Source organism: Embiotoca jacksoni, unplaced genomic scaffold (genome assembly GCF_022577435.1).
Source record: "Embiotoca jacksoni isolate LCO1_2020_lvr unplaced genomic scaffold, fEmbJac1.0.p SCAF_11, whole genome shotgun sequence".
Lineage (NCBI taxonomy): Eukaryota > Metazoa > Chordata > Actinopteri > Embiotocidae > Embiotoca > Embiotoca jacksoni.
In genome coordinates, this window is record NW_027185241.1 from 3375380 (window position 1) to 3397033 (window position 21654).

General features: G+C 43.8%; 1 protein-coding gene across 1 annotated transcript in view; it reads left to right on the forward strand.

Moving 5' to 3' along the window:
- Positions 1 to 2434: 2434 nt before the first annotated feature.
- Positions 2435 to 21654, forward strand: part of cadm4 (cell adhesion molecule 4) — a 138138-nt gene continuing 118918 nt past the window's right edge. Inside the window, exon 1 of the mRNA XM_069142325.1 lies at positions 2435 to 2607. Within this exon, the coding sequence (XP_068998426.1) occupies positions 2535 to 2607 (73 nt within the window). The 5' untranslated portion in view covers positions 2435 to 2534. The remainder of the gene's footprint in view (positions 2608 to 21654) is intronic.

The window sequence follows — 21654 nt, forward strand, 5'->3', positions numbered from 1 at the left end:
CCGGAATCGAAAAACAACCAAAAGGAGACCGTAACCAAAACAGAAAGACTTTTAAAAAATTGTCACGCTCAGTAGGAAAAAAAAAAAAATACAATGTTGCAAATTTAAAATGCCCTCCTGCATGTTAAATGCCAGCGAGCACCATTTTGTTTTGGCCTTTGAGTCAGTCATGAGTGAAAGTCTGTGTCCTCCCTAGCAGGCGTTGGTCCTGGGGATTCAGCCCGCATGCCAGAACAGACAAGATATGTATCAGGATTTCACACAGTGGAGCTGTCCCTGAGGTAGAATGCTCTGCTTACGAGGGAGAGAAGTGTAGTTTCCTGTGACATTTTGACCTTGATAGTGCATCATGGATAAACCACTGGACAACAGCTTCGGGTGATGCAGGAGCTGTGCAGAGAATACAGAATGTTTTGTCTAGCGCTGGCAGTGTTTTATCCAGATAAGGATGCAGATCTGTAACATTAAGTCAGGCAGCTCCTCACTTGTGTCAACAGTTAGGATGGTACACAACACACACTTCCTGGCAACCCTCAGTACACCAACTTACATGTGAAGGTGAGTTACACCAAACGCAACACCTCAATGACTAAAGCATAGCAGTACCAGCCATTTGTAACTGTATGTCATTGCCTACTGCTGTTCTCGTCACGGTCACTTGGTTTTGTATGTGCATCCTGCATATGTTGTGTCAAATGGCTGAAAATGAAGGAGTGGAGTTCGCTGGAGAAGCAGGTGTTTTCCCCTCATTACTTCCTGACAATGCCCCATCTGGTGCGGGGGAGCTGCTGCCACCGACTCCTGCCAACCCGGGAACAAACACTCGCCGGAGCTGACAGGGAAAAATGGGATGGGATGGGAATTAGGGAATGAGTGGGGAAGATATTATCCCCGCCAAAACAACAAAGTTAAAACTTGTGTCAAGAAATAAAATCAGTAAGTAGAGAGAGCCTGGAGCTGAGACTCTTAAGGTACCACAGATTCATCAGAAGAGGCCAGCTATGAAGCGAGAGTTCAAAGCAACTTTATGGAAGTCAAGGGCAGAAATATTGACATTAATATTAATATTGAGGGACTGCTTTGATGCTTTTCTGCCTGATTGTACTTTTCTGACTGTTTAAACCAAGCTGACCGAAATGTCTGGAGGATCTGTGGCAGATAAAAGAGGCCAAAGCAGATGGGACCCATGACTTGCTATCCCTCAATGTTACCTGAGTGGGGCGCTAAAGCTACAGTTTCAAAAAGCTGCCGACAAGCCCTGAAGGCTACAAGTCCATGGTATAACACTAGATTAGGGAGGGAAAAAAAAAAAGAGATGTGGAAAGAGAAACAATTTTCATAATGGAACAGCGCTCTCTGACTGGAAAACACAATTATGGGCAAACTGTGTCCACAGCATGAGGGTAAAGTTAAAGAGCCCCTTTAGCAGGACCTAATAGGCCCTGACTACAGATGAGCAGAAACACTGGCTAGTCTTTAGCATAAGTTTTTGTTCCGGGCCATTAGCGTCATTGTGAACGGTGATTTAACCGAATACATTCAGGTCTGTTCCCTCCTTGATGAGTCCTGTGCGTATTTGGAGACAAAGCAGCTCCTGCAACTGCATTTAATCTCCAAACACCCAGAGGCTGCTGCATGGACTGATTTGGCAGCGAGTTTCCTCTAGTTTTGATCACCAAATACGCAGAGAAAAAAAAAGACACTTACAGAAACAAACTCCCGTTTGCCACCATGCAAAACTAAAATGTGGAAATAGTGAGTCCACCTGACAAACAGATGAGCATACGCGTGCCTCTTAATCTGCGTAATCTTTTTCCAATTGATTTCGGAGCACAATTCATAATTGCAACACTGTTGCGTCTGAATTCAAACAATGAAAATATGTTTCATTTCCGTCATCTCAATTATTTTGTTCCGCTTTTTTTTTTTTTTCTTTTTTTTTTTCAGTCTGTAGGGCGGAATTTAAAATAAATTGGTTATTTGCGTCGGGAAATTAATGTTGGTTATCAATCGCATTTGGAGCGAATTGATTTCAATTAACTGGAAGACGCAGCCCTTCTTCCCTCCCCAGTTCTCCTCCAGTAAAGACCATTTCTTTTTTAAAGCCCAACCCCTCGCTCTCATCCGCACACCCCTCCACCTGCTCCTGCTCTCCGCAATTGGTCAGAGCGACGCGCGGGCCCGCCCTGTTGGCAAGCTTTTAAATATATTTACAATGTAAAGTAACCAAGAAAAACCGGCCAAGCCTTCATATTCAAGCATTCAGAGGAAGAGAAAAGTGGGTGTGTATGAGAGGGACCATTACTATGTAAAGAGCTGCTCGTACTCTCAGCGCTTGATAAAACACACACTCGTTCACGCACAATCCTACGCGCGCGCACTCTCTATCTGACACACACACACATACACACACACACACACACAAACACAGACGCTGAAGGCGCTGTCGGGAGAGTGAACCTGCGGGTTCATGTCACTCTGATTTCTCCGAAGAAGAGGAATACTAAGGAAAAGATTGGAGGGAAATACCAGCGATGGCTTTCGCGACCGTGTGGAACTACTGCGTCCCTCTCACCATCATCACAGTCGCCTGCCTGGTGAACACTGGTAAGGCTCAAACGAGTGAATGAGTGTGAGGTGAATGGGAAGAGTGTGCGAAGCCGCCGCTTCAATGTGTTGGGGGGGCTTTTCCACGCAAGTTTGTGCGGAAGAACCCCCCCCCCCCCCCCTAAGAAGTCCCCTATGAAGAAACTACATTACGCTTAAAAATACTCCTGACTTGTCAAGCAGGAGAAGTGGAAGGAGGAGGAGGAGGAGGAGCGCACGACGGGACAAGAACACGTGCAGATATTCGGGTTCACTATCACTTTGCGGACCTCTGTCAATATTCACTGCTGGGTAATTAGACTCAAAGCCTTCTGCGCAAGCCCGGGCTGTATTGCCACTTAGGTATGAGTCACTGTGTTTGACCACTTCTTGTAACTGATAAAAGACCCTAAAAGACCTCAAGATAAAAACAAAAGTGAAAGGCGCATACTCGCTGTCACTTTTTTTTTTTTGCCCTCGTGCGTCATAGCATTTTGCTTCGGCTATTCTCTCTGGGCTGACCGTGATTAGGATGTAGGAGCCGTTGTGTGTGGCCGGATGGGATCCCGTGACATGTAGCCTGTGCGTACAGCCATGCACGCAGAGCTCCGATTAAATGTTCTGACAGCCACACAAGAGCTCATAACAAATGCCCGCAGTGGACCAGCTGTGTGTCAGTCAACAGACCCAGCAGTGGTGTTTGTTACTGCTTTTGTAGTCTGCAGTAGTGTGAGGGACTAAACAGACCATTGAGACCTCTCCTTATCAGATACAATAACATTTAACAATCTATTACAAAGCCTTGTGAAGACAACTGCAGTGCCTTTGTTGCTTTTATCCTCCCCCACTGGAGCATCTCAGCCTGGGATAGTCCTGCATTGCTTCCTTACAGGCACAATAGAGTTCATGGTCACTCACTCCCCTCTAGCAAGTGCAGCTGCAGCAAAATAGGGATTTGGATTATGCTCCATCATGAGCAACTTCAGCTTGATATTTTGTTCTATCTGCGTGGATGTGAATTGGAATAGAAACTCGTAACAAACCTGATTAAATTTTACCCAAAGCGTCAGTGATTCTGACTGAGCAGGGATGATAACGAGGATGTGCACGCTGATGCTGCTCTGCTGGTTTGTGTCCTGTGGTTGTTGTGATTTGTGTTGCTTTGTTTACGTTGTCCTGTGAAAGGGTTAAGTGCTTGGTCGGGCATTGTCAGTCAGTCCTGTGCTGCGCTGTTGTGATGATGTCTCCTATACGTGGAGAGGGCTACATTGCTCCACAGCCACCCTGGCTGCACTGATACCAACCTCACCGTGGCCTGTGTATTGATTTCTTCCCTTGGGATGTGTTTCTGTGTGTGTTGTGTGTGTGTGTGTGTGTGTGTGTGTGTGTGTGTGTGTGTATTTGCATGTCTGCTCCTGGAACAGTGAATGGTTGATTTGTATGCATGAGATGTAGGCGTTTGTATGTTCATCAGACCAGAGTACTGTATAAGGTGTGTGTGTGTGTGTGTGTGTGTGTGTGTGTGTGTATCTGCATCTGCGTGCCCATTTATGAATATGCGTGCACGTTGCAAGTAAATGTGCTTTATGTCAGCGTGTGTGCATGCGCGTGTGCGCGGGGCTTTGCCTGAGCTGCAGGCAACCTCAGCTGGGGGCTGCTCACTGATCACTGTCATTAATCTAGCCTCTGACAGGGGCCGAGAGAGACTGGAGGCTGGGGGCTTCAGGGGTGATACAGGGAGGAGGTGGGTGGAGGAAGGAGGGAGAGGAGGAAGTGTAAAGATCTCTGTTTTTAAACACCTTGAAAATGTGTACATGTACTGTGTGTGTTAAAAAAAAAAAACAATTTATTATTTTGATAAATCTGCTTGTCTTTGCCTTTTTTCAAGCAAAGAAAAAGAGAGAGAAAAGGTGGGAGGGGATGGGAGTTGGCGGTTGTTATTATGCCAGGGTAGATATGAACAGATTGATTGGGTAGATAGATGGATGAGTGGACAGATAGATTGAGGGGGTGCTGTGTAGGACACTTGGCCCTCCTCCGTGGAACGAGGGAGAGACAGAAGGATGGAGAGAGCAAGAGAGGCAGAATAGAGCGAAGGAGAGAGGAATCATGGGAGAAGAAAGGCAGAAAGACTTCACAGTGTGTCTGACGGGCAGGCCCGAGGGACACACACACACACACACACACACACACACACACACACACACACACACACAGACAGAGTCAGTGCTGTTTGTGTGCAGAGTGCAGTGTGGAGGTGGCTGATCCACAGCAGCTGTGGGCCAAAACTTTCACCGCACGTACTGTAACAAATGCTGTTAACTCCACCTTTGCTGCTTGCCTGCCCTTAATCGCCACCCTCCATCACTTCCATTCTTACACCTCATCCCCATTTCTCTCCCATGCCTCCATTACCACCTGCCTTATCACCGTGTGCATTAAATCACCTCCATTTGTTTATTTGAATGTGTGCAATGAGAGCCATCCGTTTCAGCTTGTTCCCCATCATCCTGGTTGGACCTTGGCTGGAGCTCTGCTGGTTGAAAAATGGCTGCAGTTGGACGTACTTGTGGGAGGAGATTTGAATACCAATTATAGCTGGTATGTGCGTGTGCGCACGCACACTCGCGCACACACTCGCACACACACTCGCGCACACACACACACACTCACACTCACACACACATACAGAGAAGCCATGCATAAATCAATGTCGCTGTGAGTCACAGAAGGGAGGCTTGGCGTGTAAATGCAAACATCAAGGGAAATGCTGTACACACCAAAAAATATGGACATGTACGAGCACACGCATAAGTCAGAGATACGTGTGCATACTCACATGCACCTTGCCTATAGTAAGCTTACGGCGTAGTACATTAGAGTTTCCTTTGAACATAGGAATCGTACTGCTTATGCAAGAGTTTGTCTGAGCCCAATTGCAGTTTTTGATGCTTGTCAGGAACAGTTTGCATCATGCCAGAATTAAGATTGCCTTCTTACTTTCTTCCACCCTTGTCCTGGGCTTGCTATTTCAGCGTCTTTCTTTGTTCTTTAATACGCTGAAAAAGTCTTCACCGCGAGCCAAGGTTTATCCTTTGATCCAAACCTTGGAGGATAATTCACCCCCAAAATAAAATAAACTTGTCAACATTTTAATTAAAAAGAGCAAGACCTCCCCTCCCAGCTCTCTGCCCTGCCATCTGCTGGTTCACGGTGTAAATGTGAGCCCAGCAAACAATCAGATTTCAGTCTTACATTCTTTTCTTTTCCTCTGATTCCATGTCTTTTGTAGGTCTAAATAATTGGACAACCTGAACTTGGCAGACGGTGCTGGCATGCCCGTAAACAAGAGAAGCTGAAATGAGCCTTTTTAAAAAAAAAAAAAATACGCTGCCTGCTGCTGTTGTTCACGGCCCTGTTTGATCAACTGATGCAGTCTTAAAGGGTCCTGACAGGGTGGCTCACTATCTCAGCTGAGCAACTGCTTCGGCATAAGCTCCATAAACAAATTGGCCCGTGTCGCTTCTTGGGAAAGTGACGACTGAAAGAGTTACAGAACTAAGTGTGAGCTGGTTTTATTCTCCCTTTGGGCTTTTATTGGTCCATTACTCAGAAGCAGAAGTTTCTAGGCTCACCGTTTAGTGCAGGTGATGTATTTTACAGTAATTATCTCCTAATCTGCCCTCCGGTCTTCAGTGCAATCCATAACTCCTTGTTTTGAAGTGCTGTTGTTTCACACAATGATTGCATCTCAAAAACCTCCTCCGGCAATATAGACTAGGTCCAGAGAAGATTTTATTTTTACACTGACTTAAATACAAATAAATGGAAATAAGACATGAGTCGTTTTGTTTTTTCTGCAAGGACACATCATATGACTCGGCCACCTTTTTCACATCCTTAATTTCTGTTTCGTCCTCATAGAGAGGTTCCTGCAAACAGAATATGTGAGGCACAGTGATTGAAAGGGGCATACAAAGACACCAATTGCTAATTTAATCCTTATATCTCATTTTACCATTTGTTTAATTGTCCATTAGCGAAACTTTCTGTCAATCTAATCAGGCCAGCACTAATGTAGAAACACTCTTTGTGGCTGCCACCTCATCTCCTTCCCATTACTATTCCCCAGACAGCGCCACTTGTGATTATCATACTGGTGATCTATGTTGTCCTTACATGTCGCTCTCTTGGAACAACTGGCGTTTCACCAACTTTGCTGCTGAAGTTTTTTAATGCTGAGTCGGATGCCAAGGACGTCTCCTCCATTTGCTGGCATCCAAAGCCTGCCAATCAATCCAGTGCTCTTAACTCCATCTGATTGGCTCAGTGCAAAAGCAAAACGCCCCCTCCCTCCCTCTCCCCCCACAGCCCCCACCTTTGGGTGCAGCTTTCCATACTGTGACCTGATGTCCCCTGAGCCAGCAGCTTTTCTCCATCTACTGACCCCTCTCACTGTATATTTGTCTTTGCCGCGGGACATTGAAATCAGTAAACCGCAATTGCCTCAGCATGGCTTATTTGTGCTGTACACAAAGGCATTTGCTATGTATGCTTTCCACTGGGGTACAAGTGTACTTATGTCAAAGACATTCATTGCTGAATGCGATCGACGGGAAAGAGACGAAGGGAGAAAGGGGATCCTGAGTTAAAAAAAACAGCATTACAACTCTTAGCGCCATTGGGTGAGCATTCCTCGCTATTGGCGGCACAGTTACCATGACTAAGAGTAAACGTTTATACCTCCTGCTTGGCCCTGGGCTTGTTTAACATCCCCACTTGCTGCTGTGACACCTGTCTCCAGAGCTCCCGTAGGGCGCTCAGCTAACGTGGCCAGACAGCGGCCTCCGGTAACGCCAGTAACCAAGGTGATTATCCCCACTCAGGCGCTGCAATGGAGCCCTCACCAGCCGTGACTGGACGAGCGTGGCTGATTGAGCTGAAAAGGGCAAGTGCCTAAAATTGAAGAGCTGGAGATTGTGTACTCTGCCAGCGTGGAGGCTCATACACACCCCCCATCTGGAAGACTTGATGTAGAGACAAGAGGAGGCAAAGATGACTGGTCCTGAGGCGTGCGCCAAGTGGTAACGGAGGATCAGAAATGGGCTTAAATCTAGGTGAAACTGTCAAGCTAGGCACGGCGGTTGCCAACAAGACCGCATTTCCCTTCACCCTTGGGAGGCCTGTGTGTCCAGTGGAGGCTGGCTGATGAAGAGTGACCAGGCTTAGCTGGGGCACCGAGGGACTGATGGGGTCACAGAGGGAGAGGGAAAGAGACGCGCAGAGAGAGGGAGAGATGGCTGGCTGCACAGTATATAAAAGAGACGGAAGGAAGAGAGCAAGAGCAAGTAGGGGAGGGAAAGCGCCAGGGGCATGCGTCACAGACCAGTGGAGCAGGGAGGAGCAGAGCAGAGGAGAAAGTCAGGCATAGAGGAGTCCAACAAATGAGTGAATGATTGCAGGATTTCAGCTCTAAAATGGAAGGGTGTTTATAAAAAAAAAAAAAAAGACAAGAGAGAGAGCGAGAGAAAGCCACCGCTGCGGCCCAGAATGACCGATTTGATATAAGGCCACAAAAAATGAGGAAGGAGGAAAGGGTGCGATTTAGAAGGTGGGACCAAAGAGGGGAAAAATACAGGGTGCTGGTGTGAGAAGAGGATGGGGGTGAGGAGGAGGAGGAGGAGGAGGAAGAGGAGAGACAGAGAGATGGATGGAGATACATTAGAGATAAAGACAGAGAGAGGGCAAGAACTGTGTAGGTGACCACACCTGAGAGACAAGATGTCATGATCGATGAGGTCACACATATGCTCTCACACACACACACACACACACACACACACACACACACACTAGTATTGAAATAGTCTCCCCGCAGCTCATGGCCAGTCCTCCCACCGTCAGCGAAGCTCCACACTGCTTCTGCTCGGCGAATTAGACACCCACACACGTACAGGGCTATTCATCTGTCTGCCATTTAGAATCCTTCTTCATATCATTGCCATTAATAGGTTTGCTTTGATGAGATTGTCGGATGCTGAAAATTGCCAGTCAAAGCAGTGCACTATCTACTGGGAAATCAGACGGAGATTTTCAGAATGCAGACACAACAATGCTGAAGAGGTCTCAGATGAGTTTTCTATCTTAGAGAACTCTCAAAATGTCTCTCCCACGAGTGCCAAATTCATTCAAGCTTTGACCATTTCTGGCATAGATAAAATAGTCGTGTCAAAAACCTGTACAGTACAGAAACCTGCAATTGCGACAATTTTGCTACTTTTAGTCAAACATATGACCTCTGTCCTATTCATGAATGTTAAATGCATTTTGAAAGCATTTGAAGTTTGGTGAAAAAAATGATGTTGCCTTGAAAAGATTGTATTTAGTGAGCAAAAGATGATCATAGATTATTTGTGGGAATGCTAGTAAAGAAAACACATTCTGGTTTACTGTATGCTCTTTAAATACCCGATGCTATCGTTCAGCTAAAGAAAAGTGATAACAGCAGCTGCCAATAGATCAAACTCAGATTGCCTGACTCCACTCTGGACAGAAGCCAAGTGATTGTTGACACAGCTTCTGAAAAAAAAAAAAAGTCGACCATAGCTTCCACTATACTTCCCTGATGCATCCTTGCACTCTCTCAGCTGCTTGTCTCTTATCTGTCTATTCTTCTCTGTGTTTATTTCTCCAGCCTAAGACAAGGGCCTCAACATCAGGAGTAGTAAGCTTTGATCCGCTTCATTAGCAAACTGTAAACAACATTAATTAGAGGCAATTAATTAGCAGCACATGAAAACAATCCTCGAAAAAGTTGGCCGCTCTCAAAGACCCCCAGGTGCGCGTAGGAAGGAAAGAGTGAGAGAGAGATGGACAAAGGAAGAAGAAAGAAAAAGGAAAAAAAAAAAACGAGAGGGGGAAAAAGCCAGCAGTCATGCTTAATGTGCTGGTGTGAGATTTACCGCAATGATTTGCTGGGCTCTTTTGAGATTCATAAGATCATCAATTCATGCTCTGCTTTCAGCAACAAAAGTGAGGCTATGCAGCCGTCTGCACTGAAGTAAAGAGAAGAGTAGAGAAAAGAAGCTGGGCCAAATTGGATTGGTGCTGCGATTGTTTCTGCAGAGATTGTTACAGTTGGCAAGGCCACTTAAAAAGTGGCCAAGTACCAATGACCTTGAGGAAAGCTCTGGCTGATTCTCTCCCAGGATTCATTTTCTCCTGGGCGGCTGAAGGTGCATTTAAGTGCACACCTGCTGATTCACCTTGTGGCCATTAACAGGTACACCCTTCCCCCCCATCTCACCTCCCATAAAGCATCACCAGCAGAGAGAAGCGGTGCTTGACTCACATCCGCAGACGTGGACTAATAATGTTATCATTGACCACAGAAGGACCATGTCTCTCCTTTTCTGGCCATTGCAGTAGAGGAGTGGAACAGGCGTACAGTGTGTGATATTGAATGAGTTTGACACAGGCCTTGGGCGCTAGGCGCCGCTGCATAGCAACTGCCACCCGCTGGGCCATACTGGTGAACTGAGCTGTGAAGCAGCTTGCAGGGGCCAGTGGGGTTCTGTGGATGGTACCAAAGTCATTTTAGCTTTTGTGGACTCTGTAGCCATGGACAGCAAGTGTTTTTTGTGTCTACATTATATATCCAACAGCACTCACAGCACGACAGTGTCGCCTCTTGACTGCATATATAGTAACATACTTTATTGCTAGAGAAACTAATAAAAGAGAGCTGTAGGGGAATGTGCTTTCTTTCTTGATTACTTTTTTCTTCCCCTAAGGCAATGATAGTTATCATCTCTTCTTCCTTTATCAGAGCAACTCTGTCTGATGTTTTAGTCACCAAGATTTAATTTTGCTGTATTTCTGATCCAAAGTGACCCATGATATATGATTTTTACTTTTTTAAGACTTGTATTTTCCATCCATTATCTTTAATTTAATATAAAACCCATCCCAGCTCACTTTGGGCAAAGGCAGGGTACACCCCGGACAGGTCGCCAGTCCATCACAGGGCCAACACACAGAGAAAGACCATTCACGGTCTCATTTACGCCCAAGGGTAATTTGTAGAACCACCAATTAACCCGAGGTGCATGTTTTTGGATAGTGGGAGGAAGCCAGAGCACCCGGAGAGAACCCACGCAGGCACAGGGAGAACATGCAAACTCTGCACAGAAAGGCCCAGGCTTGGATTTGAACCCTTCAAACCTTTTTGCTTCGAGGCGACAATGCTAACCGCTACACCACTGTGCCGCATGATTAACATTTTCCAATTATCAGAATTTACTGTCTATATATAGATGTGTATTTCATGTTCGGGAATAAAATACACTCTTTTGTTTTGATAAAATCACATAAACAATAATAAAAATGGTGCAATAGACATCCATCTAGGAGATTTCAACCATCCAATTATGCTTTGGTGCTAATAGTCACAGAAATTACACAAATGATCCAGAAACCCCTCTCAATTTTCTGTAGGTACAAAATATACCCAAAACGTTAATTAGGTTCATTGCATACAGTCAGTATAATAATTTTTACCTCATTATATATAGGGCTGGGTACTAAACTTTGATACTTTATGGCAACGGCTGAACGGTTTTGTACCATCTAGTATCAAAAAATGCCTATTTCGATACCTCGGCCACAAGCACACAAACACGCTTTCAATTTAAAACGCATAACTTTTTCTCTGTTTCCACAGGAGAAAATCTCTTTAGCGTCAGTGAACCACAGTATTTACCATATGTAGCCTTTATATGAGCTGCCTGGCCATGTAGATAAAATCGCTCAGTTTGAATTTGGGTAAATATTACATTCAGATGCCTTGTTTTACTCCTTAAAATGAACTTTTGGTCAAATATCATGCAGCAGGCAGGCTGGAGTCTATTGATGTTATGTGAAAATTGTAGCTACAGAAAAGAACGTGGGTTACACTCTCCCCATCTAAACTGCATGAAAACTAAAGGTTTTTTATCGTAATGTATGATGTAAATTTATTTTTCTTAAAAGGGATTTTATTAAATTTGGAATGGAATTAAAAAAAAAAAGTGTCTTGAAGGAACATCTATCAAAGTCAAGGCATCGTTAACGGTATGGAGCATTTTCAACAATATCCAGCCGTAATCATATATTTAGCATCAAACAATTCAACTGTAAACAAAAACATCGGGGAGAAGTCATGGAGAAGTCAGGGGGAAGTGGAGGTAAAATTTTGTTTTCTGACAGCACTAATTGTACATGCAATTATAACTGACGCTTATTTACCATGGTGATGGACTTGAGTTGCATTGAGGAAAGCGATTTATGAGCTTATGGGGAAAATTAAAAACAAACATAAACCACTGGTAATTAAAAACCAGGTCGATCCCAAATGATGACTGATGTATTACTCGCTGGCTGTGTTACAGAAATGGGCACAAATCTGTAACAAAGCAGACAGACAGGTTGGCAAGTAGGCTAATGCACTCACTCTCTCTCTCTCTCTCTCTCTCTCTCTCTCTCTCTCTCTCTCTCACACACACACTTGCATATGCATGAACAAAAAAATTGCACTCAGGAGATTGTCGAGACCTTTCGGAGTTCTGAAACTTCTTTACTGCAGTGTTGTGTGCTGGTGCTCTGTGCTTTTTAAATGCCATGTTTCCTCTCTGGCCTCATTTTTATGAGCTTCCCCAGGATGCCGTAGACTAGATGGACACACCCGTTGATTGTGCTCTAGGGACACAAACATGTTCACAAATGCATATAGACTGCCTTTTCAGTTTGTTAAATCCTTGTAGCACTCTTTGTCTGCCTTTTGTTCTTAAACAAAACTTGTTTTTCACTCTTTATTGCCGCACTCCTTCGCTCCCTGACTTCTCTATGCCATGATCTTTTCTCCCCCCCCCCCGGTGTGCATTTCTTTCCCTTTGCAGCTTCCTCCTTTCTGATCCTTTATTCCCAATTCTCCTGCAGTGTGAAACCGGTTCAAGGGCCTCAGCAGTGATTTAGTGTCTTTTTGTTTGTACTCACCATGATCACTCAAAAGCTTTTTTTTGTATCCCTCTTACCCCTCCCTGCGTGCCTGTCTTTCTACATCTAACCTTGTTCATACTTAACTGCCAATGCCCATGCCCATCTTCCGATTGCGTTCTCCAGGTGCATGTGTCCGCATGAGTCTCCTCCAACAGTTACTGACCATTTGCAGTGAGTGTGAGACTCTGTGAGAGTCAGAAGGACAGATTTTGGTGAAGGGGAAGGGGGACTTTTTGTTGCCAGCTTTGCCAGCTGATGGATATTTTGGACAACAGTCTCTCCTGCCCCCCTGCTGCTTCCACCCCATTCCTGCCTCCCCTTCCTATCTACCTCTCATACTGTAGCCGTAGGCTATAGGGATGGCAGGGCCAGGTGTGGAGAGATACACAGTGGGAGGAATGGAGCGAAAGACAAAAGGAGAGAGAGAGAGGATTGACGGGGCCCAGGTGGCCAGCTTGAAAGGCTGTTTCTGCTTCTCATTCTCATTTGCATTGACAAAATGTTTTCCCCCTCTGTGTCTGACTCTTTATTTTTCCCCACTCTCCTCCCATTTACAAACGCAGCATCAATTCATTTCCAATATTATTTTTGTTTCCTTTCTGCCTCTTCTACCGCCACTGCTTTCATTTCTCAGAACAAATTACACTACTGCTTCTTTTCTTTTATTTAAACTTTCGGCTTTCTTTTTACAGTCATTTGCTTTTTTTACTTTTTTGCCGTACCTCCAGATTTACCTTTGCTCACCATCTCTTTTGCTCTGGGCTTGCTGAAGTGTGCATTTTACTTATATGCTGCACTGCAACATTCTCGAGGTGGAGGCTTATTTTCAACGTACGTGCCCTTCAGAGACCGTGCAGTCCCCCCAACCATCTCCATTCATCTCCCACCCACACACTCTTCCTCCCTTGACTGTTTTCAACTAACACTTCTCTCTCTCCTTCCCATTTCTTTTATTTCTCCTGGAGCCTGTGAATAACATTGTGTTCCCATTATTTGCGGCAAAACGGAGTTTAGCTCCTTCATATTTAATTTCCTCACCTACATCATGCTACCAATCATGCTACCAATCTCTTGATCATTCACAAACACCCGTCCACACTTCATCCCTCTTCTCTCCTCTACTTGACCTTTTCCATCTCTCTTCCATTACCTCTGTGGCACTTTCGCTCACTTATGTGTTATGTATCATGATTTTTCCCTGTGTCTTGGTCTGTTCATGGTGTACTGGCCGTTTTACAGTTGTGTGTGCTGTTGCGTATATATGTGTTCGCAAGAGGCTAAGTAGTATTCTGCTCACACGTGCAGGCATATACACATGCATCGTTGTCCTGGTGGTTTTTGCCATGCCAAACACACCCCTGACTGGCTCAGCCCCATGATATAGTGTGCATAAACAAGCACGTGTAGATAGAAATATATATTTTTCAGTACACACACACACACACACACACACACACACACACCTAAACACCTTCCTTCTATAGATATGCCAGGTTATCATCTGTAAACTTCTACAGGATTTTAGGAGCCCACAGACTTATACTTCCACATACATACTGCTCATACTGTTTTCGAAATAGCTGCTCACAGATTGCGTACACACACACACACACACACATACACACACCATCAGGTTCCCTCAGAATTGCTGAATTGAGTTATGTAGCCTGTCAGTCAACTCCCAGCTCCCACTCATACCCGCACCCCTGACAGATCCCTTCCACAGACACATTTGCCCATCTGACGTTGCATATTTCGCATGGGGAAGGGACTCAATTACGGCGAAGGTGAAAGAAGCAATAAACACGGCACAGATACAGTGAAGCTCGCTCAGCAGCACTGCAGTCAATCACAGAGCCAGGTAGGTAGCCGCTGTCGCTTTGCTCATCCAGTTGTAAAGTGCTGGCAATGGCCAGAGGTGGTGGATGGATGGATGGAGAGAGAGGGAGGGAGAGAGAGGGAGAGAGAGAGAGAGAGGGAGAAAGAGAGAGAGAGAGAGAGAGAGGTGGTAGTGGTGGTGCAAAATGCTTCCATCTGACACTCCCGAAAATTATGTGGCTGTTGCCGACTTACACGGACCTGCCACTGAGAGGACGGAGAGGTGGGACGGATGAAGAGAGGGAGGAAGTGGGAGATGATAACAGCCTACCCTCATTTTTGCCCTCACCATGAACACACAGAAAGTTATATTCTGTATATGTTCCCAACACACACACACACACACACACACACACACACACACACACACACACACACACACACACATAAACTCCTAAACATCACAGGCACTGTATCCTAGCTACATGATTTGGTCACCCACCCACACGAGAGGACCAACAGCATAATCACAAAAAATAATGCATAAATTGCCCAGAGTGCATTTGTTTTCCTTCTCCATTTGTGTGTGGCTTTTTTTTTGTGTGTCAGGCAGTCATAGCAAACACCTGATTACTGCTGTTACTGCCATTATTAAGGCAGTACAGGTTGAATGTATTGTGCACATGTAACTGCTTACCACAGTCAGTTATTAACAAATTAAATGTCTGCTATTGTATCCTTTTCTGCTTGCTCATTTGCCATCTTGATATTCATAAGAAGATATTTTTGTATAGTTCTAAGTACCAAAAACTATTTCATTTATTTTAAATCTCCTGTCTCGCTTCTCTCTGGAGCTTTACCAAAAACAGACTGTTCTAATATCAATGACCCTCACTTTTGATTGATAGACTCTTTTCTGGTAGAGGAATGACCAGGCCAACCGCAGATTATAATTGATCCTGTAGTTTGCTAGCTCCGCGACGAATGACTGCTTGGTCTTTTCTTCCAGATAAAAGTTGGACAGTGGGCCACGCTGAGGGTGGACATGAGCATGAGTTTCTAGCATCACGTCATTTGTGCCTGATTTCCCTCAGACACCTCAGAACATCACAGTTGAACTCACTGCTGTAGATTTTCTGAAGCATTTGAAAGGTCTCTGTTGAGACCTCCTGTGTTTGTCACAAAATGTAACGTGCACCCTCTTCTCATGTCAGCGGATAAATTGTCATTGTCCCTGCACCAGTGGTCACAAAAACATCTGTAACTCTGGTGCAGATGATATTCAAAAGACAAACCTTGGAATACTTACAAAGGTTATAACTCCCCAATGCTTTGCGCACATCTCATATCTGCACTCCATTTGCGCACAATCATGGACTATTTTACCCACTCTCATATATAGCACCTAGAATTGCTTTACAGTATCACATAAATAAAACCCAAAGCTGTCAGATAACCATATTGGCTTAAAACTAAGTTTAGCCAAACTTATCTGGAAGACAGTTTTGGGCAAAATGACCATCCTCTGTTTACAGACCGACTTCATCGTCAACTGCTTTCCACAGTTGTACATGTATACAGTTTATTGAGGAAACATTTCAGGTGCACTCAGTTTAGTTTTTACCTCTAAATAAAGAGGTTCATATTTGCTAAACTGTGAGCATGTTTGCAACTACTTGTTTGATTATCTTGTGTTTCTTGCTTCCCTCTTTGGTGAGTAAGATTTTACAGCTATTGAAGAATTGCAGCAATGGAAAATGGAACCCAGGTTGGAATTCTCCTCCAGATATCAGCGCCTGGTTCTGGATATAACGGAGCTAGGACACAAGTGTGTTGGTGTTTGTGACATTTGGCAGTCTTGGGCATATTCACAAGCTGACAGTTTGTGTGTTACACTTGGCAGGCGAGCCAAAATGTAGAATAAAATAAAGAGCTAGACAGATGAGAAAATTCTTCTGTAACAGGTACCAGCACAGGTGTGTTCTCTACCCAAGTGTTAAAGAATGTAGATCACCTCTTTAAATATTCAAATCATGTGGGTATGGTGATTTGCCTGCAGTGTAATATGTCTAAGTATTGAAAATGTCTCTGTATGTTACAGAGAAAGTACAATCTGTGTCCATCAGTGGATTTAAATGACTTTCACGTACAGTACTTGTAGTTAGTGATTTTCAGCCATACACCCTCCCACACATACCCGCACAGTTCTGAAAAGTTGTCCTCGCACTGCGTTCCCACACACACACATAGATTCAAGCCAACAGATGGAATTCTGTACATGTTTACTGTACCTACATGCACCTTACACAAGAAGCAGGTAGACGAATGAGCACTTATTTGAACTCACAGCCACCTCATACTGTGACAGTTTAGTAGTTGCATTAATAGCATCGCGTGAAGCTAAACTTGATAACTACAGCAGAGATAGCGAGAGGGAGCGACTGCCTACCGCGAATCTAATAGTTTTCAGCAGCTCTCTCCCTCACCTCTGTTACCTTTCGATCCTGTCTGTCTCCCACCATCTTTTATTCATTTCTGTTCCCCTCAGTACATCCGTATTTCACCCTGCCTCCTCCTCTGTCTCAGTCTCTCTCCACCTATTCCGCCTCTGAATTTACCACCAAAGCTTGCTTTTGGCAGTTCCTCCTCTATTTCTGCTCTTCTCTCCCTCTGAGTCTTTTTTTCTCTCGTTCCTTTTGGCCCCCATCATATTCTCTTTTGCTCAGTCTTGGTATCAAATCCCATTCTTTTAATTTTGGCCCGGACCTCTTATGTGCTCTTCCTGTCCCCCACTCGGCACTGCCTTTCAGAAGTTCGAGTTGGCTGAGAGTTGGAGGTAAAGCCTAGAACAGAGAGAGGGGTGGAGGTGGGGTGGGGGTGGGGTGGAGGGGGGTGGTGGCAGTGGCATGGTTATAATGAAGTCAGTCATACAGTCAGGGAGAGACCCGCACTGTAAAGAATATCACAAACACACATCTGCCAGCTTTAGATTAATCTTATTAATTGCTTGTGTGAAACTCGAAGTTGTGACATTCTTGTTATTGCTTTGTGTTATTTATAAAAAATAGTTAGCGAATGGAAGCGGTAGAATCAATAAACAGCCTTAAAAGGAAATTAAACAAGGAGAGAAGGGGACGGGACACAGGGACAAGCTTGGTGCAGCTTAGAAGTTGTTATTAGTTGCCGTTGCCCTTTAATGAGGGTTATTTAATGGGCCAGAAAACGGGCACACACAGCAAACAGCAAACTGAATGCTGATTTGCAACTGCAAACTTATTTTATGCCAACAAACAACAGCGGTGAAATATGAAGGTGCCGGAAAAAGCAAAAACTCCATCCTGTCACTTTTAAATCTCTCACACTCAATGTTGCTTGGATTTGTTGTTTATTCCACGTTTATCCTCATGTACCTCTCTCTGCTCTGTCTTTCTTTATTTCTCCTCCTCCCTCTCTTTTTCCCACAGTAGCTTCTTTTATGGGAAAGGTATTCATTACAGGACAATAAAGGCTTGATTGGAAAGAGTGGACCGTCAGTCCGTTTCAGAACAGAGTGTTGGAAAGTGTTACAAGAGGCAGAGGCAGAGAGAGTATGTGATGGCATTACACACCTGATGTCTTCACTCAAAGTGAGCACTGATTTTCTTCGCACTGCTGCTTACCCCTCTACATCGTATCAGAGCTCCCGATAGAACATGGTTTTTACGCTATTAGAGTTGAGGAGAGTTATTGGAAATTGGTTATGTTTAACTGCTGAACCCAGCCTGCAGTGCAAATAGAGAACTATTTATAGAGTGGTATGAATGCAACATGGGTTTCAGAGACACTTTGACGGTGCCATATTTACATTTAACAATTGTCTGAATCCATGTGTGACACACGTTCAATTGTGATGCGTCGCTCCTGTGTAAATATAGCACAGCGGTGTAATGTGATTCACTGCAATGAAGACATCTCAAAGGAAGATGACAGAAATGGATAGAGCAAAGCAGTCACAGAACATCATGTGCATGGTGTTCAGCCCACGTTATCATTCCAAACTTTTCTCTCGGTTTTACCTCCTTTACTGCCAATACTTGCCAATACTTTTGAATTGTACACTTACACACACAGAAACATGCCTTTGGGTAACGCAATGAGCACAGTGTGAACGTCCTCAGAAATGTTTGTGTGTGTTGACTAGAGATGGGCATTTCAACAAAAGAACAAGTCGATAATTGCTTGGTGCTATTTGACTACGAATCAAATATTAACCTCCCCACATATACACACAAACATAAAGAGAAGGGTAGACACACTTGCACAGTAAACTTGGCCAAATGCCATTTTACTTCTAAAACTATCGCTTTGGACAAATCTAAACAGAAGCTTGTCTTTAGCTTCATCTTTGAGATGAGGGCCGTTGTTTATGCCGCTCAACATCACACTCACTTCGTCTTCTTGTCCACATCTATTCTTAACTGGGTTTTCTGGATTGATAAACAGTATTGCATTTGAGCGATGTATTCATGGGACACAAACACATGACAGGAAAGGGTTTTTGTCATTAACTTTTGTATCACTGGCATCACTCACATTCTTAATGATTTGTAAAAGACTAAAGTGGAAGACACTTGTCTTACAGAAAAAGTAAATTGTATTAGATCGAAAACTGCAGCCGGCTACCTGAAACAAAATAAACTCTACACTACCCCACAAATGTACAGTCAAATGATGGAAGTCAGATTGGTTGGAGAAAATTGTATTCTGTGAGACGGATGTGTGAACTTTAGTTAAATCAAAACTGAAACTAATCTTCTTTGGGTTCCAAGATTCTGTGCAAGTTATTTTTACAGTTCTGAAATATTACTCTCAGGATACACCAACAACAGAAACATCTCATATTAAGTGTAAATGTCTTTCATGAAGAATACTCTCACCTCAGGCTGAGTAGCAGAATTGATCAAGTACAGTACGCCTTGAGAACATTACAGCGATTAGCTCCGAAAGTGTGAGTCCAGGTCGTTCATATGCTCACAGTCTTTTCCAGAAAAAGATGCACAAAGCACTTTCAGCATGGATGAATTTAGCCGCAAGGTGTTTACAGGTGTTTACAGCATGGTGTTGAATCTCCACAGGCCTTATAATTCAACCGAAAAAGTCTGTGTATACACAAAAACTGAAATATGCGTGTACACACGCTTTGCTAGGTTTATTAACCCCTTTATGTGCAATGATCTGTCTTTATCATCTCAAGTAAGTGTGAATTTTTTACGCAAGGGCACACGTGTAATGCCATTTCACACAATTATACAAAAATGGATGTCAACAAATCCCCGTTTGACCTTATTTGGATACAAACCAGACTTGTTTTGTCCTCAATCTGACATTGGCAACAGCTCTACAGCAGTCATATTTGTAATTACATACATGCCCTACCCACTGATATGTTGTGAGCCTCATCCTGCCATCCATGGCACATTTGCATCTTGGTGTATGATCTCATGCCTGTTATTCCAACATTACATAATAATTTGGATGAACATGTTAACCTTTCCACTCACCTAAAAATTAAATCATCATGTTGAACGACGGGTGTTTATGCAGCCATCTATTAATGTTATGCCGAGCTGTGTTGAGAATCTGCTAAGACCGACAGCACGATGTGCTGGAAAGATTAGGACTCCAAATAAAATGTAGCCTAAAGCCCAAATTCCCTCTTTGATGTTATCTTTCTCTTTGCCACATTTTCACACTCAGCTCAGTGCAGTCTTGAAGGTCTTTGCAAGTGTGGAGTAAAGCATGCACAGAGGGCAGTGCTGAAACCATTAATAAAATGTATCGACAACTGTTTTGGTAATTGATTAAGCATTCAAGGGTGATTCTGTGTTTCACTCCCGTAAAGTTGCAGGACTCACAGGAGACTGATTAAAAACAATCAACGCATTAAAGGCTGTGATAAACTGAGTTTACAACAGAGGCTTTCTGTTTGCTGAGATAACCCTGATGACATCACCACAGCATCATCAGGGGTGATTTTCTTAGGCGTGACAAAGCTCCTCCACAGCCTCAGAAGACATTATGCAAGTCGTTCCACAGGCTGAATAGTACGAGTACACTGACCTTCATGTGTAGAATTGGTGGAGTGCCATTTCAAGTCATTCTTTAAACAACAATGGAGGAACAGTTTCAGCTTCGTAAATGTTAGAATTTGCTTTGTTTCATATCATTTTGAACATCTTTTGAGTTTTACAGTCTTGATTGGACAAACAAAGCCATTCAACCTAATATTTGAGTGATAAAGTAGAACCACAGTCACAATTATGTTTCTGCATATTTATCTAAACACACTGGTATTCTGACACGCGCACATAATTATCATGGCCCTGATAACATAGTCACTAATCATTATGATCTCACTCTTCAAAGATTTACCTTGCCGTGTTTTTCTTTTAATTTGTTGAAACGCATTGCAGCATTGGAAGTGCACAGCACAGGGAAAAAGGGTGAATGTTTCTCGCTATTAATCAGATGATAGCTATTTTTGCCTGTGGATCTTCACTTAATGCTTCTTCATTTGAGTGTATTAATGTGTTTCAAGAGATGTGTGTGGGTGAGTGTGTGGGTTATCTGTGTGTGCACGGATAGACTTGTGTTTGTTGCCGATTCTGTTTTGAAAGAGTACAAAGAGCCCGCGGTGGGAGTGAAAACTCAGCCTCTAATGCTGTAGGCCTCCGATGGAGAGATTAGCAGGGAAATAAAAACTGTTAATTAAAAGCAGAGAGTGGGGGTGTGGGAAAATCAGGTAAGAGAGATAACATAGAGTCAGAGAGCTGAATACAAAATGATTTACCTGCCCACACACACACACACACACACACACACACACACACACACACACACACACACACACACACAAACCCATTTTAATCTGAGAAAATAGAGGTTGAAGAACAAAATGAGCAAGTTAGTGAAGTGGAAAGTGCAAGAAAGGGAGCCATTGCTGAGTAGGTGGCAATGGGACTAAGGGATTAATTGAATCTGGTTTTAATCCTGCTGTTTGTGTTTACTCGTTGTATACGTTTTACACTTAATTTTAAAGGGTTGGCTGGTGTGTTTTCTCGTCCTTGATCCATGAGGTCAAATAAGGCAGAAAAAAAAAAAAAATCTAAAAAAGTGAAAGCCATCAGGCCTAAAATGACAGATTAAGAAGAGAAAGAAAACTATCGGCACTCGCTT